This window comes from Nothobranchius furzeri, chromosome 15 (assembly GCF_043380555.1).
Source record: "Nothobranchius furzeri strain GRZ-AD chromosome 15, NfurGRZ-RIMD1, whole genome shotgun sequence".
NCBI lineage: Eukaryota > Metazoa > Chordata > Actinopteri > Cyprinodontiformes > Nothobranchiidae > Nothobranchius > Nothobranchius furzeri.
In genome coordinates, this window is record NC_091755.1 from 41,308,348 (window position 1) to 41,324,087 (window position 15,740).

At 46.3% G+C, this 15,740-nt stretch overlaps 2 protein-coding genes across 11 annotated transcripts in view; one reads left to right on the plus strand and one right to left on the minus strand.

Moving 5' to 3' along the window:
* Positions 1–1,801, minus strand: part of camta1a (calmodulin binding transcription activator 1a) — a 431,227-nt gene extending 429,426 nt beyond the window's left edge. For 8 of the 10 annotated variants that reach the window (XM_070544830.1, XM_070544828.1, XM_015967197.3 and 5 more), the window contains exon 1: positions 1,637–1,801. In XM_070544830.1, the coding sequence (XP_070400931.1) occupies positions 1,637–1,661 (25 nt within the window). In that variant the 5' untranslated portion in view covers positions 1,662–1,801. Of the gene's footprint in view, positions 1–762; positions 893–1,636 lie in introns of those variants that run through there. The other 2 variants (XM_054746320.2, XM_070544829.1) reach the window with 2 other exon arrangements.
* Positions 1,802–3,134: 1,333 nt separating this feature from the next.
* dnajc11a (DnaJ (Hsp40) homolog, subfamily C, member 11a) lies at positions 3,135–13,870 on the plus strand. The gene is made up of 16 exons (XM_015967204.3): positions 3,135–3,282; positions 4,855–4,984; positions 5,054–5,127; positions 5,720–5,821; positions 5,900–6,025; positions 6,101–6,223; positions 7,552–7,625; positions 7,706–7,895; positions 7,977–8,062; positions 9,019–9,135; positions 9,235–9,390; positions 9,488–9,557; positions 9,735–9,792; positions 12,349–12,491; positions 12,594–12,723; positions 13,434–13,870. The coding sequence occupies exons 1-16, from the start codon at positions 3,211–3,213 to the stop codon at positions 13,457–13,459; spliced, it is 1,677 nt and encodes a 558-aa protein (XP_015822690.1). The 5' UTR covers positions 3,135–3,210; the 3' UTR covers positions 13,460–13,870.
* The last annotated feature ends 1,870 nt before the right edge of the window (positions 13,871–15,740 follow it).

Sequence of the window (15,740 nt, forward strand, 5' to 3'; positions counted from 1 at the left end):
TCTGCTCCCCTCCCGCCTCCTCCGCTTCCCACTGACCGGCCTCACAGGAACACTGAAAATAACTTGACCTGCTCAGCAATGGGACCTTCAATTCAGGGTTTTCGCTGAGGGCTCTGCGTGTCGGAGAGGCGTTATCGTTCCGGTCTGCTGCCTCGCCACGCCGGCCTCGTCTGTGTGCAGGACTGTACAACGCGCTGAAGCCGCTGCGATCACAAATCCAGATGTCTTCATTTTTTTATATCATAGTCTCCTGACAGAGCCCTCATGGAGGTGCGCTTCTTTAGCTCAATAGCACCCCCTGGTGGGACTCGCTTCCATGGGTGGCACACTGACATCCAAATCAGGACTAATCCCTGTTTATAGCATCCCTTCCTACACTTGGATCCCTTTAAAGCATTTAAATAAAACCGTTGTTTAAGGTTACTGACACTAATGTCTGACGGGCCGCACAGCCTTCAGAAGTCTTAAATTTATGCTTGTTTATCTGTTTTCTCCCTTGCTGAATGGGTGCAGTCAGTATAAAGTTTAGATTTGCTCTTTTGCTGCACTTTGTAGGTCAGAAACTGGATTAAGAGAACAAAACCAACACAACTTTAGCACACGTCAAACCTGAGCGAATGAAAGCAGCCGTACACATGCAGATGAAGTCAGATCCGTCAGAAATATGCAGATTAGTCAAACACCGCACGACTCTCCTCATAAAAGCTATTTATGAAAGCTTGTTTTGCCTAATTTTCATGCAGGCGCTTTTTAATTACTCACCCAAAAACTCCATGGGCCTTTCTGAATGAGAGCAGATCTCGCATGCGTGCGAGTTGCAATCAACTATTCCACTAAAAAGGAAATAATTAAGTCTGCATTTCGTTTTCAGTCAGCGAGCCGTATTAAATCAGCTGAGGGGGGGAGTCGTCATTCTGTCCTGTGTGTGGAGTAGTGGGCAGGCTGCTCTCCCTGCCTCCCTCCCTCCCTCCCCCCTCTGGTGTGATGGCATTCCAGCCAGCTGATACCCTGTTCTGGTTTTGTTTTGGGGTTTTCAGCCCAAATATGGGCCAAGAAGTATTACCACGCCATTTGGAGAAACCCCATCACCACCTCTCGCCTAAAAAATGCGTCTGATGTCTCACAATAACACCGTTGCCAGAGTCTCGCGCTTGAATTGGGGGAGCTGCACGCGCCGCTCCAGAGATGAAAGAAGCCGCCTAACAGCAGCATTTCCTAATGGTTATTTCAGCGCCGTCAAAACAAGCTCCGGGTGGCAGGCGGAGGAAAGAGTCGGGAAACTAACGGGAGCTCGCTGCTTTTGCTGTCATTAACTCAACCGCCTGGTTGGTAGCAACTTGTCGGTTGACCAGAACCCGGAGCTCGGCACTTTCCGCCCACGCTGCCTGCTCGCGTGTCCCCGCGGCGCGCTTTCACCGCGGCTGGCTCCAGAGCAGGCTAATACTAGCTGGCTAGTGATGTCTCCACGTTTCCGCTGCCGATTCGGAGGAAAACAGCGGAGACGTTTTCCGCTGAAAATGTCTCCGCTTTTCCTCGCGCTCGCGCCGTCAGCGCGTGGAGTTGCCTCTGTTGTGCAGAAAAAACGCCGCGCCGCCGTCATGTACTAGTTAAATTAATCCCATTATGTTTCTCTTACCTTCCGGCTTGTTTTCGGCAGCCATTTCCCCTTCACGCGCAACATCCTCCTCCTCCTCACGACCGTGGGTACCACGCGCGTGCACGGCGAGGACAGGCAGCACGAGGAGGGACCGGAGCAGAGCGGCGTCGGTCCGACCGAGGAGAACTTACCATTGGCTGTGAGGCGGTGACTGACGGAGAGGCTCGGCGATGAAAAACAACACAGCTCCCCTCACCTTGGCACCTCCAGCGGGCGCTTTTCCATTTTTTTATTTTATTATGTTTTATTTAAAGCAGCTCGGCGCAAATCCGACCAGACGCTTTTGGCAAAACTGCGACTAATTATGATGAAAATAAAGATTTTCTCAGGTCATTCAAACGCATTCAGGTTATAAAGGATTTCACATTAAAGTGGTTTGATCCGCTTATTTTCTACGAGACAAAAATACGTCAATTTAACAGTTTTGTCCAATGATTTTGATTAAATAATCCTTTGCATACCTTTCTATAAACTATACTTTCAAGTAGGTTCAGTTTCTATTTACTTTGTTTTCAGTTTCATACATTTTACCGTATTTAAAACAAAATCACCTAGTTTTAATTGAGTCTGTCATTTGGTTTTTGCTCATATTTGTGTTTTCATGAGAGCTTTCAAAACGAGCAAACTAATTTCACATAAGGCAATATGATATTAATGTCTGCAGTGATTTCATCAGTCATGGGATGGAGTCAGTGCATAATCCACAATCAGCACAGCTATTTTAACCCTGTATGTTGTCATTTTGTGTTAACTTTTATTAAACAGATTCACTGAAATACGTTCAGGAATCTCTAAAAGTCTCATATAAAAATTGCATTATTCAGTAACAGAGAGTATTATGTTATGGTGCAAATAAGACTGAATTAAATAAATCCCTTGTACTTAAGAGTGGTATGCAGACTACTAGAAGCCGTAAAACTGAGAAAGAAAAGTCTCTGCACGTAAAGGCTGAAGGTTGTGGTGCTGAAAGAACAGCTCCCCCAGCCTGCAGCCAGAGCGCATGTCCGGACTGAGTGTCATCATGTATGTATATTTGCCTATTTCCCTTTCTCTAATTTCCCTCTGGGATTAATCTCTAATTTCCCTCTGGGATTAATTTCTAATCTCCCTCTGGGATTAATAAAGTATTTTTGAATTTTGAATTGAATTGATATACAACAATCTAACCTAATAACAAGCACGTTTATTTAAAACACTTAATGTCAATAAAATAATTTGTCACACTAATTTTAATTGGGTTTGGCTGGACATTGTAGTCAGCCTTCCAAATATTACCCACAATTATCTAAAAGGAATTTAGATAAAACGTAGCATATGATCGATCGCTCGTCCTACTATCCTCCCATGAAAACATTTGAAACTAGATTAAAGGCTCGTTTACACGACTTTTCCCCCGCCCGACTGGTTTTCTAAAACCTTAACTGGGGAAAGATCTCCAGTCCAGTCCAGGCTGACCACTATGGAGCGGCGGCTCCTCCCGGCCACCAGAGGGCAGCAGAGGCGCCTGGTTGGTTGTGTGAACAACACGAAGAAGAAATGACCGGGGGGAAACCATGGCGTGTTCCTTGGACGAGGATGAGATCAGCAATGATGATTATTATTCTCTGCTAAATGTCCGGAGAGAGGTACGGCGTGTGTTTGAGGTGTGAGCGGATGTCCGCGTGGACGGAAAGGTCGGCTGCTCCAACATCGTCCCCTGGCTAATATTTAATAGCTGTCTGTCCAAACTAGGAGCAACTTTAGCTAGACGGCTAGCCTGTGACCCTCGACATTGAATGTGAAGTGGTGGGAAACTCACTGGAAGCTCCGTCTGTTGTGGTGTGACAACTCTGTCAGGTCGAGTGGGGATGAGACAGAAATAAACCGGATGCTGCGGTGGGTTTTCGGTAGGGACAGTTAGCTGGTGAGCTAAGTCCTCTCCAGCAGCCATGGGGCTGCTAACAGGCTAATGCTACAGCTGAAACTGTAAGTTCAGGGCTCCCGTGCAGGTCGTGAGCTTACTGTAAACATGGGATCCGGGAGTCTACCCGTCCTCTTCAGAGCCACCTGGATCAGCATAAACGGTGTTTTACTGGACTCATCTAGCGTGACGGGTACAGTTTTAATGTCAACAGCTGGTATTGCTCTAATGAGGCAGAAAAGTAGTCGTTTCTACGTAATCCAGTAACTAGATAGGATACTGTTGCAAAATAACACGTGCATTTAATAGTGCACATTTCCAGGTGCATGCAACAGTTTAGCCACAGTCAGAATTATTGTGTGTGTGTGTGTGTGTCGTGTTACCAGACAGATTCAGCTGGTCAACATGGCCGCTGGGTGGGGGGTGGTGGACATCTCTCCATCTTGTGTAGGACATTCTTATTCTTCCAGGACAGAGCATCTGCGTTTGGTGACCTCAGGACCACGGTGGCAGATGACTCTCATGTCTTTAGAGGAGTGGTGTTTTCTAAACCCAGGGATATTCGCTTTTATTTGGTCAACATCTCATGCTAGTAGGCTGGTTCGGTTGTCCCCCTTGTAGGACAGGTCTCCAGATGATCACCACTATCTGTGTGGCTCATCAGCGAGAACAACCAGGGACTCGGGATGGAGCCCTGAGGAGCGTTAGGAGGTCAGGCAGCCAGTTGCTCAGAGGGGTAATGAAGCTCAGGGGACTTTAACTGGAGAACCCTGTAAATATTTACATTATGGGCTTTATTTCAAATGGGAGAGGACAAGCGGACGAGCTGAGCAGATTTTTAACGGGTATGGGATTTGTTTTAAAGACATCTGTAGGACTGGAGATTATTGCATATTGTTGTTTCATGTTTCCCGTTCTTCTCTTCTGGTAGAATAAATAACAGTTGTTTAGTTCTTCGTAGTACGAGCTGCTGAACCCAGAAATGTAATCTGACTAATTACACTAAATACATTTTAATGTAGGAGTGTACTTTTGAGTAAATTGTCGTTTAAAGTAACCGTTTAATTTGAGTCCTAGGAAGTTCTAATCTTAGAAGAATGTGTCAGAACCTTGCATCAAGTAAGGCCCAAAGCGAATCTCCTTCATAAGCCCGTTGACACGAAACCAAACACGGAGGACTCTACCTTCTGTGTGTTTTTCTTCTGCAGTTCATCTTCTAATAACCTTTGTCGCGATTTTCCAAGTTTGCTCGCGTTGTTCTCATGAACATCCTCTCAACTTCTCTGATTTGCCTCAGGCCACCCAGGAGGAGCTGAAGGCCGCGTACAGGCGCCTGTGCATGCTCTATCACCCAGACAAACACCGAGATCCTGAGCTAAAGCGACAGGCGGAGCAGCTGTTTAACCTCGTGCATGAAGCTTATGAAGGTAGGACGGCAGGCTGTACGTGGACTCTGTTCTGTTAGAATCATATTAATGCCATCCGTCTTTTCCCAGTGCTCAGTGACCCACAGGCGCGAGCTATCTATGATATTTATGGCAAACGAGGACTTGATGTCGAAGGATGGGAGGTAGGTGTCTCGTTGGTCAGCTTTCCCCCTAAAACCTTTTATTCCAAACGCGGTCCTCGTTTTTATCCTCCTCTAAGCTGTTTAGGACCGAAGTACAGACCGACTACAGGCAGGAGAAGCCCTTTGGTACCGGCTCAGTGGGCTTTGGAGGCTTACATCAACAGTTCCTAGACAGCCTTCATGCATTTTTAAAAACTCTGCATACTTAATTTGTTTTAAATGTCGCATGTGTTTGGTTTGCCTCGCGCAAACTGTTCCAAATGTCAAGTTAAGGAGAGGAAGCCTGTTTTGAACATTTTATTTGTTTTATACAGATTCTTGTCTTGGAGTAAAGAAGGTGTCGGTAATTCAAGCCCGTCAGAAACAAAACCGCTCCTCTTCATCAAAGCGTCTGTTTAGTTTCAACACGACCCGGTTTAGTTTATCTATGTTGATGGTTAAACTGGGTTTAGCGTTTTGTAAACCAGGCACGCTGCAGTAGTGTGCTGCTGTAGAAAGAAACGTCATCATCTACATCCGCCTCTCCGGTTTAGCACGAAATGAGTAGTTGTTGGGTTTACGCTAACCTTCTGCTGGATTCCTGCTCCTCCAGGTGGTGGAGAGGAGGCGAAGCCCTGCAGAGATCCGGGAGGAGTACGAGCGTCTTCAGAGGGAGCGGGAGGAGAGAAGGCTGCAGCAAAGGACCAACCCAAAGGTACAGCGCGGGATGAGAAGCCTGACTCTCAGGGGATAAATGCTCTTACTGGTGGATTCTGTGTGAATGCCTTCACAGGGGATGATCAGCGTGGGCGTGGATGCCACCGACCTGTTTGACCGCTACGACGAAGACTACGAGGATGCGGTCGGAGGCGTCCCACACATTGAAATCAACAAGATGCACATATCCCAGTCCATAGAGGTTTGTTTCCGGTTTGGGCCGACGCTGGGTCTAGTTCTCACACAGACGCTCATGGCTGTGTGTGTTCTGTCGCAGGCTCCGCTCACTACAAAAGACACGGCCATCCTGTCCGGTTCCTTGTCCACCCACAACGGGAACGGCGGCGGCTCCATCAACCTGGCGCTGAGGAGAGTCACGTCAGCGAAGGGGTGGGGGGAGGTATGCCGCGTGCTCTCTTAGGCTTATGTCTGAATGGATCTCAGGGAAATCGCTGGAGTGGTTCATGTTTGGACTCAGGTTCTAGCGGCTTCCGTCAGCAAACGTGTCTACAGCCCAGCTTTACTGACGGTGAGCTCAAATGCTGTATGCTAGCAGGAAGTCATGCTAACACAAGCTCACAGCCAGGAGGGGGAACCCCGCGGCCTCTGAGCGCTTTACAGCCCTCAGCACCTTTTTATCCGGAGCAAACAGAGTAATTGTTAACTCAGAGCGGACGAATGTCGACGGCCAGCAGTATTCTCTGGTAAAACCGGCCATAGTGCACAAGATCAAGCCTCGGTGTGGGATACGACCGTAAAAAAGAAAAGTGGCTGCTGAATGTTGGCTTTTCCAGGAGAAGTAGACCAGTAGGTAGTAGGGCTGCCGCAATAATCGCAAGAACAATATATCACGATATTAAGAAACCCACCGCGCTGCATGACGTGCCACTGCAATTACCGCACTTGATTAAATCTCGCGACAGCGCATGCTGAGAGGTCAAGTCCGCGCTGATCGAGGAGATAGTAGGGCACTTTTTTAAATTTCTGTTAGATGTTGCAGCCAAATTTGCATTTCAGTGTTAAACCTCCTGAATGTTGTTTTTAAGTTCAGTCAGAGAATGCCGTTCCTGCCCTTTGATCTGCGTTCAATAAAGTGTTAAAAATGGCCATGTATTTTTTTCTAACATTTTTTAAATGTGTAAGCACAATGTTTCAAAGGAAATATTGCCATGAGTTTAGTAATTAACAAACAAATTTGCTAAGTACATAAATAAAAACGGGGTGCAATAATATCGCAATATTGAGCTGCCCTGACTCACCGCAGGGGGAATTCCTCAATCGCGACAGCCCTAGTAGGTAGTTAATTTGCAGCAGAGTGCTTGCTGTGACAAAGGCGTCCAATCTGGAAGCTGTTTTAGGATTTAGCTCCCTGAACTGGAAGGATCGATGCAGACCGATAAAGTTGCAGCACTCGTTAGGAGTTTGGATGACCAAAAATCAGAGTTTACAGCAGCAGCGAGCATCAGAGCAACGGGATGGGTGAGAGTTGGTGAGCTAATACATCGTTTATGCTGAATGCACAAAGAGAAAACAGTCTGCTGTACTGGCCTTAGGTCTGGAGCTTTGATTCTGTTCTCGTGTTTATTTTGAAAGGTGACAAAAATGCATCCCGACGTACTGAAACGTGCGTTTGTTTGCAAAGACACGGATTAGATGATTTTTCTGTCTGGCCGCTAACAGGAACGTTTGGTCCTGAGTAACCCGTCCTGATGCTCCGTGTTTCCACAGGTGGAGCTCGGAGCGGGAGACACGCACGGACCTCTTTTTGGAATGAAGATATTTCGGAACTTGACGCCTCGATGGTAGCTTTAGGATCAAGTGTTGTGGGTTTCCGGGCAACTGGGACTTGGTTCTACCCGTTGTGTGTTTCTGTGTACTTCAGCTTCGCGACGGCTCAGTGCGGGCTCCAGTTCTCCTCGCGAGGCGTCCGTCCCGGCGTGACCACGGTGCTGGCTCGCCACTTAGACAAGAACACTATGGGTTATCTGCAGTGGCGCTGGGGGGTCCAGTCCTCCATGAACACCAGCATAGTGAGGGACACAAAGAGCAGCCACTTCACCTTCGCCGTGCAGGTGGGCGCCGCTCTTTAGCCGTAAACGAAAACCTGCAGCTGCTCCTCACACTTTTACTCCTTCTCCCTGTCGTCTCCGCAGCTCGGCATCCCTCACACGTTCATGATGATGAGCTATCAGTACAAGTTTCAGGATGAAGACCAGACCAAGATCAAGGGCTCCCTCAAGTATGTTGTCCCAGTCTGACGTGGATGATGCAATCTAGTCATAAATTCGTATCTGATCAGGCTGCAACAGATGGAAACCGAAGTCGACCCCCCCCCCCCGCCGCTCGGTGTTCCACCCTGCAGCTTCCCTCAGCGCTGTTGTGGGTCACGCTCTTGTGTCCTGTTCACCACAGCATTCAGAAACACGGCGGTGACCATAAGCACCCGAGTCATAATTGGACCCCGCTCACTGGTTGTTAAAGCGGTGTGGCGTTGGTCAGGTGTTTCACACGCGGACCAAAAAAGCTTGAATAATAACATTCTGGGATTAAGTGTGACCCCATTTCCTGGTTACAGGGTATCCGCGGGTCCTTAAAAAGTCTTAAATTTACTTTTCCAAATTTAAGGCCTTGAAAATCCTTCAAAATGACAAATAATCCTTAAATACGGTTTCCAGAGGTCTTAAATTACCAAAGACCCAATAAACTAGATTATTTTATATCTATGACATTTTCGTGAATTTCCAGTCAGTGTTCAGCATTTTTTGTGTACGATGTCGTCGTAAGCGGAACCGTTCACATTCAGTTGGTTGTGAAAGGGGGCTGTTTTTAGATGAGCACAAGCTCCCACTAGCACATAAGCTAGTGGAAGCTTGTGCCATGGGGAAGTGCAAGTTTAATGGTAACTGGATGGTTAATCCCACGTTCGCGACGTGGTTAGCACCGGTTCCAGGCAATAGCTGACAATTATAGCAGAAATTAAATAAAAAAAAATAGCTTAAATTTAGTCAAAGTGGCCTTAAAAAAGGTCTTAAATTCGGCTCCCTTAAACCTGCAGTTACCCTGTGGTTAGTATTCTGTCCCCGTTCTACTCACAGCAGGAGTTGTGTGTGACAACGATCAGACGGCTGTGAAACGCGAGCAGCTGTACGGCGTGAGCATGTCCTGAGCTGTAGTGACTCTGCTGTCATGTGACAGATCGGGCTTCTTTGGGACGGTGGTCGAGTACGGCGCCGAGAGGAAGATCAGTCGACACAGCGTGGTGGGGGCCACCGTCAGCGTGGGCGTGCCCCAAGGCGTCTCCCTCAAAGTCAAGTAAGCACAGAACCTTGCTCCAGTTCGCCCCTCTTGTTGCCGCGGTTTCCATGCGAGTCCCGTCTAAGCCAGGGTTCACTTTGAATTCTCTCTCCTCAGATTAAACCGTGCCAGTCAGACCTACCTCTTCCCCATCCACCTCACTGACCAGCTGCTGCCCAGTGCGGTGTTTTACGCCACAGTCGGACCGCTGGTTTTCTACCTCGCCATCCAGCGGCTCGTTATCCGGCCCTATGTGCGTGCCCAGAAGGAACAGTAAGAACACCTCCTCTCTGCATTACCTGCTTCATGCCAGCTTTGTCTCCATCACATCCATTTATTTATCCTTCCTTGTTTTTTTTTTAATATCCAGAAACCTGGAGAAGCAGAGGCAGAGCTCGGCCTCTGACATCGCCAGGAAAAAGCAGGAGGCGGAGGCTGCTGTGAGTATTTGACTCAGTCTAACGTCGTAGCTTAATGTTTGAGTACAGATGTGAGTATTTGTGTCAGAATGCTCTAAAAACAAATCCTCCAGAGCTCCTGCATTAGGATCAGATGCGTCTGTCTGATCCATAAGATGTGTAATCTCAGCGATTGTCTCTTTGTGCCTAACTCCACAGGTTCTGCTCATGCAGGAGTCTGTACGCAGGATCATAGAAGCTGAGGAATCTAGAATGGGTGAGAACCAAGAGCTCATCTCTGACGGTCTTCTAATAGATTTCAAAGCCATCCTCTCTAAAAAACCAAACCAGAGTTTAAACTCTCCAAATGCTTCCTTTAGATTAGAACGCAAGCAGAACCCGAGTTCAACTCTAAATCTGTTTAAAGGAACAGGAACGGTTTGGGCTCGCGTTAGTCAGCAGTGGTGGAGGTCAGGGTATCCGCGGGTCCTTAAAAAGTCTTAAATATGCTTTTCCAAATTTAAGGCCTTAAAAATCCTTAAAAATGACAAATAATCCTTAAATAGAGTTTCCGAAGGTCTTAAATTACCAAAGACCCAATAAACAAGATTATTTTATTTCTATAAAATTTTCGTGAATTTCTAGTTAGTGTTCAGCATTTTTTGTGTACGATGTTGGCGTAAGCGGAACCGTACACATTCAGTTGGTTGTGAAAGGGGGCTGTTTTTAGATGAGCACATTAGCTGGTTAAGCTAGTGGGAGCTTGTGCCATGGGGAAGTGCAAGTTTAATGGTAACTGGATGGCTAATCCCATGTTCATGACGTGGTTAGCACCGGTTCCAGGCAATAGCTGGAAATTATAGCTTAAATTTAATTTTTAAAAATAGCTTAAATTTGGTCAAAGTGGCCTTAAAAAAGGTCTTAAAAAATCTTAAATTTTGGCTCCCTTAAACCTGCAGATACCCTGGGAGGTATCCCTGCGGAGTAGAGGAGAGTGGACGTTCAGCTGCAGGATCTTCTTTGTGACCAAAGTACAGGCGCATCTCAAAAATTAGATTATGGTTAAATATTACATTTCATTACATATTTCAGACCTTTTTTTTGTTGTCATTGTGATGATTTTGGATACAGATGTGAAAGTAAAGCATGGAAACCTCACACAGTCTGGGTCGGTAGAGTTAGCGTTCCCACAGTGCTTGAGACAAATGAGTGGAAGGAAAAGGGCAATGTTCTCCGGCAGCCTTGAAAGGATCATCATGAATGTGGTGGAGCTTCACCAGGAGTGGACTGAGGCTGGAGTTGGACCACTCCTGACCCAGAGGCACCTGCAGCATCTCACCTGAGCTCAGGGAAACAACAGCTGGCCAACGTCCGTTTTTCAAGGGCCAGAGTCTAGAGGAGGAGCGGAGAGGCTCAGAACCCATGCCGCTGAAGTCCAGAGTGAAGTTCCTGCTGTAGGTGAGGGTTTGGGTCCACTGTGGTTTCTGAAGGCCACGGTCAGCGCAGACATCTACTCTCACTCTTGAGACGTGTCTCCGTGTTCCACTGTTACCAGATTCACTTTGTTGGCAGGTTTAACAGAGAAGAACCACCGGGTCCAGCTTCGTTTCACAGATCAGGCATATTTTTCCCAACTTTAAGTTCTATTTTCTGTCGGTAAAGTCGTTCTTCCTGTTTACTTCAAAAGTTCACAGGAAGAAAAGAAAAGGGAAGTGAAGCTAAAGCCGGGAAACCAGGAGATGCTGGTTTAAGGCGTTTTATTCAGGTGATGCAACCATTAACCCTCCCACTGTCCTAATGGGTGTGACCCCTCGAGGAAAGTTGACCATTGAGCAGGGTTGATGGTTTATCCCTTGAGGTCCACGTGGCAGGGGTGAGGTGCTCACTCCTCACCCCTGCCGTGGGTCACACCCATTAGGACAGCGGGAGGGTTAAAGGGGGTTAAGTAGATTATGTTGTTTGTTTTTAAATCAGCTGATCAACAACATCTCACACAGACGGTGTGGTAGTTCAGCTTGTCCTAATTAGCTTCTGACAGCAGAGGTCAGATCTTTAGCAGGTTTAGCATCTTCACTTCCTCTGATCTTTGTTTACCGTATTTTCCAGAGTACAAGTCGCTCCGGAGTATAAGTCACACCAGCCATAAAATGTATAATGAAGAAGAAAAAAACAGATATAAGTCGCATTTTGGGGGGAAATTTTATTATTTTTCTTACAAAATCTGAGACCCAAGCGTTTCACATTGCAAGACAAGTACCGGTAACAATAACAGAATGAACACCGCGGGTGCAGCAGCGCGCCACGGTCTCCAGCAGAGGATGGCGGTGTTTAAAACCCTCCCAGCGGGGCAGAGGAGCTGAAACCTGGACCGGAGCCGGCCCGCAGCAGCGCGGTGTACGTAATTTGGTATATAAGTCGCAGGACCAGCCAGACTATGAAAAAAAGTGCGACTTATAGTCCGGAAAATACGGTAATGGCAGGATGCACACAGATTTTTATTATCATTTGGGTATTCGCAGATAGAAACCACGTCTGCGTTTGGCTTTCCTTACAAGCATTGTTGATGTATCCTGTCTCCCTGTCCCACACGTGGACACAGCTGCAGCTAGCGATGATGGTGCTTGTTCTGGTCCTCTCACCTAGAGGGTCTATATGCTGCTTCTCAGGACATTTTCCAGCCGATGGTTTTGTGACGGGTTGAGAAACGGCATCATATCGCTCACAAAAGTTAAAGGGTGTCGTTTTGTTTTCCTTAACAGGTGGATTTGTTGATATGTATCATGATACCCCTCAGTCCCGCGCTGTAATGTGTCCCCGCTGTCTCCTGAAACAGGTCTCATCATCCTCAATGCCTGGTACGGCAAGTTTGTGACAGACAACAGCAGAAAGCACGAGAGGGCAAAGGTCATCGACGTGACTGTGCCTCTGCAGTGTCTGGTGAAAGACTCCAAACTCATCTTGACAGAGGCCTCAAAGGTAAGCCTGCGGAGTCCACCTGATTGGTTCTGATGCAGGGCCAGAGCTGTGATGTCATCGTGTCTAACCCGGTGTGTGGTGGGGCTCTGCTCGTGTGTCCAGGCAGGACTCCCGGGTTTCTACGACCCCTGTGTGGGGGAGGAGAAGAGCCTGAAGGTGCTGTATCAGTTCCGTGGAGTCATGCATCAAGTCCTGTCGGGAGACACGGAAGCACTCAGGATACCAAAGCAGTGTGAGTGTGCTGGACAGCAGCAGGCTCCCCTCATCTCAGAAAGAGACACTCGTCTGTTATTGTACACATTATAGATTATGGTTCACAGGGATGAACCCTAGAACGAGGCGTAGAAGCGAGAGTTTAAACAGAAATGTTCTGAGTTATATGCATCAGTACTTGGTTTCACTGCTGAGGAAGCCCAGGCCTGCTGAAGCATGGAGACAGCATCTCCGTAACGCTGGAAGCACACCCGTATCACTGCTTCTGGACCCGAGCGTGCGTGTTTGGTGCACTAGAGCTTAAAATGTGTTTGTGTGGTTGGTTGGTTGTCTCTAACTAGGTTAGAGGTCTACCTGCTCTAGCACACCTGGTTTTAACCAGCAGGTCACTGCCAGGCTTCTGCAGGGCTCCATGAGCTGCTGAACAGGGGAATCAGGTGTGTTAGAGCAGGGAAACAACAAAAACATGCTAAGACCAGGATAAGAGACGCCAGATTTAGAGGAACCCTTTTGGTTTGGGTGTGTCACCATGAGATTCCAACCTTTTCACAACAGTAATCAAGTACTCTGAGACTGGACTTTGGGTTCTCATCATCTGTTCGAGATAATCGTCCCCAAAGATAAAGGCTGGAAATATTCCATTCTGGTGATTCCGGGTCCTTTTTAGGAGTTTCACGTTCTGGAAGAGTGGCAAACGATTTTGATCCTGTTGTTGTTTTTGTTTTGCAGCTCACAGGATTGATGCAGACACATAAGGGCTCCTCTGCGATCCAAGGACTCACCTCCAGACTGTTGGACAGAAAATGGAGAACCCCACGTTTTAGAAACGAGTCTTTGTTCCTCGGAGAACACAAATGTTCCTGTTTGTCTTTCTGCTCACTAAGTACTGTGGGTGGAGTTTGGGCTGGAGGTGTCAGTCTCCAGGACCCATGGACAGCATCGTGGCCTGTTGGTATGAAGAAATGGATGGTTGCCCTTCTGAATCAGGGTTCTGCTTTACTTGGTATCCATTTATTTTCTGTATGGTTGTACTGTGTTGTACAACAGCTGCAGTGCCTATATGACTGGAGACATCTCTGTTGATTTGCCATAAAATATTTCTCCTAAGATGCTGAATTAATACCTTGCATATCATTGTGATATTAAATATTGATTCTCATGGTTAATTATTCTCAAGTCTGTTCCTACCACCTACGGGCCTGTTTGGGTATAACGTAGTTTTGCCCAAAACCTTTATCTTTGGGATGTTAAAATGTTATTTCGTCTCATTTGGAAGAGAAACTGGAGAGATGGGATGTGAAGCGATTCAGGAAGAGGGAGGTCTTTGGAGTAATGATTGGTGAAAAAGGGCGTTTCACGTTTAAACACCCCTGTCTGTTGCGCTGGTGTAGATTCTCAGCCTAGTCTGTCCCGGGTGATACCCACTGACACCATTTCTGATTACTGTCCTGCTATAAAACCTTCAGTCTGAAGAGGAAAGGCGGTCGCTGAGGATTCATGGGTTCCATTTCAGGATTTTTCTAAAATGAAGAGACACGAGAAGAAACATCAGAGGTCAAATTCTGAAAAACCTGGAACTTTTTTCACCTCCATCAGCTCCAGATGTGTTTCAAAACTCGGATGTAATGATCTTTGCTGTTTTTATTAAATTACCACAAAGGAATAAGTTATTTTAGGGTTAGTCTGAAACTTTTGTAGTACAAATAAAAGTCCCAAAACTCCCCAAAATCATAGGAATCCTCAAAGGTCCAAAAAACAGATTTTTTTTTTTTGGAAGTCTGCTAGGTAAAAACCGAAAGTTTCATGTTTCTGAATAAATGTTTGATGTTACAAAATGTACAAAATAAAAGTTTGATTTTACTACATAAAAAATAGATGTACAAAATGAAATTTTCCTGTTACAAAACAAGAAATACAAGTACAAATTGAGAATTACAAGTTAGAAAACTTAAGTTACAAGTTACAAATCCAAAGTTACATGTCATGAAACATGTTCCAAGTTACAAAACTTGGTACAAGTTACATTGAATATTGTCCCAATCCCAGCTCAACTTGGTACAAGTTACATTGAATATTGTCCCAATCCCAGCTCCATACTCCTGGGCGCCTCCATGGTGAGGTTTTCCAGGTACGTCCAACCAGGAGGAGACCTGACGGAAGGCCCAGGACACGCTGGAGGGACTATGTGTCTCAGCTGGCCTTGGGATTCTCCCCAGAGGAACTGGCCCAAGTGGCTGGGGAGAGAGAAGTTTGGGCCTCCCTGCTTAGGCTGCTGCCCCCGTGACCCGACCCCGGATAAGCGGATGAAAATGGATGCATGGAACCTGTAAATACTGGTGGGGATAAAGTATATTTGTATATTAGTATTTCAATTTACACACAGTTTTGCTAAATTTCTGGTCATAAATTAATTTAAGAAACAAGAAAAACGTGAGGAGTCGTTTGAGAGCCTAAAGATCTGGTTTGTTTTAGTCAGCGGAGCTGTAAGAACCGGTTCTCCTAAAACAGAGTTCCCCTCACTAAATGTCAAGAATGCTGGGGGAGGGAGAAACCGACAGGTGTGCAAGTGCGTCTGGAAAAAAGTCATCTGAAACAAGTGAGTTCCAAAGTTACACTTCCTACAGTGTTTATCTTTCATTTGGAAAATGCATTTCTTAGAAATAGAACGTTTACTGTCAGTATGAAAAGATTATTATATGAAGTCATCTTTTAGTGGTTTCATCTGGAATTTCACTGCTCTTCCTTGTTGGACACACCTAACTCACTTAGGTTCGGCCAGTTAGTAAAACTTTATAATACCTAGACTGTTTGTACCTGGAGCACGTTATTCTACACCAATCTTTAAAATGCAGTTTGTTATTTGTTAAGCTTTTATCTGACTTCAAAAGTTAAAGAAAATGACGTTTCTGTGTGCTTTTTGCATCTGGACCACCTTGAGTGGTCTAGTTTAACAAAAGACCCCGATGATGTGATCACGTGGTTCTAGCCAGGATTCGAATCCAGATCTTACTGGCAAAACGTTGTTATAACCAGCTG